The sequence below is a fragment of the Limulus polyphemus genome, unplaced genomic scaffold (assembly GCF_000517525.1).
Source record: "Limulus polyphemus unplaced genomic scaffold, Limulus_polyphemus-2.1.2 Scaffold25, whole genome shotgun sequence".
NCBI classification, from domain to species: domain Eukaryota; kingdom Metazoa; phylum Arthropoda; class Merostomata; order Xiphosura; family Limulidae; genus Limulus; species Limulus polyphemus.
Genome location: NW_013665635.1, coordinates 875,547 through 883,106, shown reverse-complemented (window position 1 = coordinate 883,106; position 7,560 = coordinate 875,547). Strand labels below are relative to the sequence as shown.

General features: G+C 35.1%; 1 protein-coding gene across 1 annotated transcript in view; it reads left to right on the top strand.

Moving 5' to 3' along the window:
• The window catches only part of LOC106459004 (dystrophin-like), a 271,702-nt gene that overhangs the window by 233,260 nt on the left and 30,882 nt on the right, over nucleotides 1–7,560 (top strand). The window contains exon 53 of the mRNA XM_022385593.1: nucleotides 7,417–7,499. Coding sequence (XP_022241301.1) covers nucleotides 7,417–7,499 — 83 coding nt within the window. The remainder of the gene's footprint in view (nucleotides 1–7,416; nucleotides 7,500–7,560) is intronic.

Here is a 7,560-nt window from a genome sequence, read left to right as displayed (position 1 = left end):
CAGTCACAAGAACGTCGAATCTGAATCACTTGAAAAAAACACGGGGGTGCTTAACTTTTTTCCAGGTGTATATTTCAACATATTAAACAGAATCACGCATTAGATTTCTAAATATAGATTTAGGCACAAAGGTGTATTGACAAATGTAGCCATGCATACAGATTTATTAAGTGGTTGGCCTGTAGAACGAATAATAGATAGATAAAGGCATGCAAATAAGTATAGCAATATATATATATATATATAGCCTTGTAAATACTGAAATAAGTTAACAAATGGTGAGATCGACAAGGTAAATGATGAATTTGTACTACAGACAAATAATATGTATGTATATTTCAAATACAAAAATAGATATTGCTTTTTTTTACAGTGAGAGGGACTGATAAATGAATAAGTAGACCAACAGACAGATAGACAGATGAGCTGCTAAATGAAAGTATATAGAATAATAACGTAAATAGAATATTTTGGGAAACATGCAGTGGTAGGACGCGTGAGTTAACTGATTTCTTCTGACTGAGCGGCATGCTGACACTCACGTAAAAGGAGTTTAGTCGGTAAGAGTGGTGTATAGAATAAAAAAAAGATTCGATTTGATCAGTCTCCGAAATTTGTGTTACTTTCATAGTGCCATATTATTATATGCCCACGTTTCTGGAATCCTCACGCGTAAGAAGTAGAAGAGGTGCTACTTTTATCTCGTGTTCTAAAGCATTCATTTTAACGATATATCGTCGGAAAAGATTTAATTTCTTCTAGCGTAGGGGCGAACGTGTGCACGTGGAAGTGCCGAATAAATACACCCTATTCCTCTTTCCCGCTGTTCGATCATTGTGACTCCATTCGCACTTTAGAAAATAACGTTATTTTTAGTGACCACTTTTGAAGAGAGAGAGAGGCTGCAGGGGGGCTAGCAGTGGCGACATCAACTAGAAGTTAATGCCGCAGACCCTCTTCATGAGAGGTAGCTAAAGTATTTAGAAACTGCAACATATGTTCGTGCATTAGACCTGTGACCGTCCTGCGCGAAGGGTCTTATCCGAAGTTTATATATAGCAGAAGAGGTGAACGATGGAGGAAAGATACGTGAAGTACATGGAATAGTTAAGATGTGAGTGAGGCGGGATGGAGATCTGGAGCTTATCTCGGACCCTCGAGAGAGGTTTGGCCGCAGTGCCAGCGCTTTTACTTACACAGCAGCAGAGTAGGCGGACTGAAGAGATGGGGAAAGCTAGTAGTAATAAGTGTATTTATATGGTGAAATTTGAAAAATAAAAGCTACAAGTTGAAGAAAATTAAACTTATGAGAAAAACTGAAAGAACGAAAATGTGATGGCATATTTCCTATTTTATACTACTGAAACGTGGTGACTTGTGGCAAGCGAAGTGGACTAGATGTGGCTAAAATAGCAAGAACTGTTTATAGTTGTATGTGGAGTGTGTAACAACAAGGATTGTAGCAGGGAAGTTACAGCTTTTGTAGTTTAGTGATATGTGTTTCATTTGAGCATGAAACGTGAATCAATAAGTATGATCAGTCAATAGATGAATTTTGTGTGGAAAAGTGCTGTTTGAGTCATAAATACAGACAGGTATGAATAATGAAATGGCATAATGGCGTGAAAGAAAGCTAGTGCTCAGTATCTATCATCAATATATATATATTCAAAAAAGAGAGAAGAAATGAATAGATAGAAAGAAGTGGCGTGGAATGACCGAGGACAATGAGAGTAATGTACCCGTTTCGTAGTAGCTGATGGCCAGCACAAGACCAGATGACCGACGTGATTAAATCAGACTAGTTTACGGCTCGTTACACGCATAGCACATGGTTATATATACATCGCCACTATGATACAGTTAAAATTCGCCCTTGGGAGCATTCTCCACGGAATGGAGCAGGTATGGATATTAGGATGGTTTAGTAGGATGTTGCCATAAAGTGTTGTTCAATTTGCGTGAGGCGGATTTCATGTGTAGTATTTGTGTGTGTGTTTATATATATATATATATGGGACATCATCACGTTTTACTATGCCTACTTAGTACTCTTCCTTTCCTTATTTGTCTGTTTATTTGGTAAGTGTTCTGAAATATTGTACCCAGTTTGGTAACCGATCTACGGACTTGTATAGTAATTGTCTTCTTGATTTGTTAGTGGGAAATCATTAAAGAAGAACATTGTACAAAACTTTCAGAATAATTATGCTTGGAAGATATATTGTCTGTTGTATATGTAAGGGAGATAAACACTTACAAGAATATTGGGATAAACCAGCTCAAACTTTTATTTATAATAATCCTTTAATCATTTGTGACAGCCTCGGAATTGTCCTACACCCCTGAACTTTCCCATTCTCCCCTTTAGTGGTCAACTAGTCACATGCAATGTTGCCGATTTAGTCATTACCCTCGCCCCCTCCCTCGAAGGGAGCAATGGTATTGCAATCGCGCGCGTGTTGATTGATAATTCTGAATCCGAGAAGGATTTTTTCTCAATTTTCGAAGGCGAAATTTGACGTAATCCAATATAAACGCATGTAATCTCGAAAATGAACGGCGGGGCGAGGTTACGGAATCTCTCTGATCACTCTTGTTTTCCAGGTTTTTATAGTTGTTCTAAAAATTCCATTTAGTTGTTGATCGGAAATTTAGTTGTATGTTGGAATTTAACAACTTGCTGTTATAGAGATAATATTGATAGCTAGATACGGAAGTTATTGAGCTGATAAAATTGCCGTGAAACTTTTTCGTGTTTACTATAGTCCACCTTCGCCCTTAAAGTCTCATCCTCCAGAAAGTTCGAACATCCTCTCTAATTTCAATTCCTGTAGAAAACACTGGACGGCTTTCTTTGCAGGTTCGCGAAGCGATCAATTGTATATTTGTATGTGAAAAAAAAAATATGTTTTAAATAATTAAAGAAGAGGAAAGCATGTCTCGTGTTGATAGGGGGGAGGAAATTTTAAAGATGGAAAAAAGTAAGGTAACTGTGCAAGCTCAAGGCTTTATTTTGTCTTTAGCTCAGACCTTGAATATGTTTCAAAAATTGATAGTATGGGAAAATTTGTTGCAGTTACAATGATAATAGTAAGTACCTTTTGTAGAGTTTTCCTTATGTGTGTGTTGTTCACTAGCTAGGAATAAATATACTATCGTTAATGATAGTTTACTAAGTTGTCGCACTCTATAGGATTACAACTCCATGCAGTGAAGATACTATCGTTAATAATAGTTTAGTAAGTTGTCGCACTCTATACGATTACAACTCCATGCAGTGGAGATACTATCGTTAATAATAGTTTAGTAAGTTGTCGCACTCTATAGGATTACAACTCCATGCAGTGAAGATACTATTATTAATAATAGTTTAGTAAGTTGTCGCACTCTATAGGATTACACCTCCATGCAGTCAAAGAATGATGAAACTTGATCTTGTGCTTATAAAACAACACTGGCATGTAAGGAACAAAGAATGATGAAACTTGATCTTGTGCTTATAAAACAATACTGGCATGTACGGAACAAAGAATGATGAAACTTGATCTTGTGCTTATAAAACAACGCTGGCATGTACGGAACAAAGAATGATGAAACTTGATCTTGTGCTTATAAAACAACACTGGCATGTACGGAACAAAGAATGATGAAACTTGATCTTGTGCTTATAAAACAACACTGGCATGTAAGGAACAAAGAATGATGAAACTTGATCTTGCGCTTATAAAACAATACTGGCATATACGGAACAAGAAATAATAACATTTGATCTTGTGCTTATAAAATAATATTGGTATGTACGGAACAACTAAAATTGGTCGTCTGGTTATAATACCAATGTATACGGAGCGGATCGTGTGGCTATGATGTATGGAACAATGCGTGTTTGAACATGAGCTTATATTTATGACACAGTAACGGTCATATACAAAGTGGAACGTAATTAAATTTGTTTATGTGGACACATATAATATTTGTGTATATGGAGTAGGGAGTGATTTAATTTGTTCGTGTGGACACGACACAGTATTAGTGTATATGGAGAAAGGAGTGAATAAATTTTATCATGAAGATACGACACAATACTGGTTTATATGGAGCGAGGATTGATTAACTTATCATGAAGATACGACACAATACTGGTGTATATGGAGCGAGGAGTGATTGAATTTTATCATGAAGATACGACACAATACTGGTGTATATGGAGCGAGGAGTGATTGAATTTGATCATGAAGATACGACACAATACTGGTGTATATGGAGCGAGGAGTGATTGAATTTGATCATGAAGATACGACACAATACTGGTGTATATGGAGCGAGGAGTGATTAACTTTTGTCATGAAGATACGACACAATACTGGTGTATATGGAGCGAGGAGTGATTAACTTTTGTCATGAAGGTACGACACAATACTGGTGTATATGTAGCGAGGAGTGATTAATTTGATCATGAAGATACGACACAATACTGGTGTATATGGAGCGAGGAGTGATTGAATTTGATCGTGTAGATACGGTATTCTGTATACACGTCAGTTTTTAGTTTTCATTGAGAATACAGTAGATTTTAATTTGTCTCGTTTTTGCGGGTCACTCTTTCCTAAGTGTTTAAATGTTTATTATTATTAGTAGTAGTAGTATTTCAGAGACGAAAATTAAAAAAATATCTGGCCCAGGTACATGTGTTAAATAAGAAAAGTAAAATATACCCAACAGGTTTGGATCGAGTTAGTCTACAATAATATTCACACTAAACTACAAGGGTATTCACTCTTTCTTATGGTGTACATATTTCATTAGTTAATATATATAGCTTCACGGATGAATGAAATATAAGCATGACTTGCAATACTTTTTTTTACTATTTTGGCCATGACTAACAATAATTCTAGTACATTGCTGAAGGATTGTGTTGAGTATCTTACCACGATTCCATATCCTATATCATTCAAATTATACTGCATTATCAGTGTTACCAAACTTATTTCCAAAATTTGTTATAAGACACTTCATTTGCTTTGTTAAGTAGTATTTGGGGATTGGCAGTGCCACGTTCTAGTGTGTGAAATACACGAGAAATTCTAGCGTACTCATAACGTGAATAGGGTTAGGTACAGGTCCCTCTTTCAGCGAGGCTGGCGTGCATCGGCTGATTATCTAGTGTTTTTCTGGGATCGGGTTACAAACGGTGGGCGGAACAGACAACCACTGTTGCGTTGCATGGTATGTGTAGTCACATAAATTTTTTTAAGTTATTCTAATATCATTCTAATATATCCCATGCGTTTCCTTTCTGTCGTCAATACACAATTTATTGCAGAAATATATTTAATTTAATAACATAATATTTTATTATGTGCAGTACCTAACTTTTTGTACTAAAATTCAGATCAAAACTAAGTTCTGGTCACTGTGAGAGAAAGATCGCCATCATTTTGGGTAAGTCTAGTGTAGTGTGTGAGACAGCCATGTGTCTAACATTTCCGTCCCTGTTCTTTTAAGTTGTGAAGCTATACAAATATATTGTTTATTTGTAGACTGAAAGGAATTTCACTTGCTAATTGTTAGATTAAATATTCGCTTTTTCACTATTCTGTTAATAAAATATTTTCTTTCAAAGCAAATAATTGTGATTTTTGTTTGTTTTTTGGACTTTCTGAGTGTAGCGTGGAATAATTAGCCAATAATGGTCATTGAAGTTTCTGTAATTGTATACTTAAAGACGAATCTGTGGTTTATATTCAGACATTACTCTGACTGGGAGCTTTGTGTTTTTTGCTTCATCATACAGAACAGTAAGTTTAATATTAAAGGTGTAATTATTACAAAAAATGTATGAGTGAAAGTAAATAAGAATGTATAATACTATGTCAGTCAAACTATATCTGTTAGGTCCAATGCTGAGCAGTGGGAGCATTTTGCCCAATACCAGTGCTCTTCATGTCAGCTGGGATACAGCGGAGAGTAATGGTTGATATACCATTTATATTAGCAAGTTATTAAACAATTGTTGTTGTGTGAACTGGATTAAATTAGTTAAGCTTAATTGTTCATGAATTTTATTTAGAATTACGACAAATCAGAAATAGGACAAGAATTATTTAACACTATTATTTATTCATTTTAACGCCATATTTCATTATTATTTTGTTGAATTAACCTGCTCATTATTCAGAAAACTGGTAAACCAGCAAATGTTTGTTTTACTTTTTTTTTTATTGATTGGTGAAATATGATCGTATATAAGCAGGTATTATCAATAATAGGATCAAACTGTACTGTTTTCTTGAGGGCAATAAAAACGTGCAATCACATGTCATGCCCGACCTTCATATCAATGCCTTTTCACTTACTTTACTTTGATTAGTTATGTTTGTCTGAGTAGTAGATGTTGTGATTACCACCACTTTCATGTAACATGTCTGGTCGTACACTTAGTTCTCTGGCAGTAGATTGTCTATTCTGGTTTACTGTGGATTCTTACAAGTGAATATTGATATGTATGACAGATTTCCTTTAAACCTTCTGGACCAAACTATACCAGGTTTTTTCTTGCTAGATAAAGGAAGCTAAAGTGCATGTGAGATCTGAACATGGTAATTTTATGGGGATCCTGTGTTTGAACCCTAGAAAATCTCATACATATATTCTTTCAATGGAGCAATTCTTAAAATAAACATGATAAAACATGAACGTACTGTATTCCTTCTCTTATGTTAAAGAAATCACCACCACCCCTTCCAGCTGTAGCAAGACATGTTAAAATTCTCATCAGTCAGTCACTTATTTTCTTGTTGCTACGATGGGGCAGTTAGTGAATGGTGATTGGACCAGGTTGTCAGCTTATACAGCATCATGTTAGCATAAGGTTTGCACAAATATTAAAATGTTGGTTTCAGTCTTAGTGAACGTATACAATAGAGCATTGTAAACCTAGATTCATGTACATGTGAACAAACATGAAATAAAAGAAACGAAGGAGGTTAATCTTAGTGAATGTATACAATAGAGCATTGTAAACCTAGATACATGTACATGTGAACAAACATGAAATAAAAGAAAGAAGGAGGTTAATCTTAGTGAACGTATACAATAGAGCATTGTAAACCTAGATACATGTACATGTGAACAAACATGAAATAAAAGAAATAAAGGAGGTTAATCTTAGTGAACGTATACAATAGAGCATTGTAAATCTAGATACATGTACATGTGAACAAACATGAAATAAAAGAAACGAAGAAGATTAAACAGTGAAAATTCACTAACTTAGTAACAAAGAGGAAAATCTTAAATTGTTTGTGTCAAGAAAAATAATCAAGTTGTTTGTTTCTTAAATACTTTGTCACCAAATATGAATGTATATGAAGGGTAACCTCTCAAAATAACCTCTCACTTTATATCTAGGAGCTTCAACAAGAAATAGAGTCCCAGCGAGATCTTCACGTCACTTTAAACGAACGAAGTAGTCACTTACTTAAGAGTCTTAAGTGTCATGATGATGCACTGTTGCTACAAAGAAAGCTCGAGGAGATGAACCAGCGATGGAAT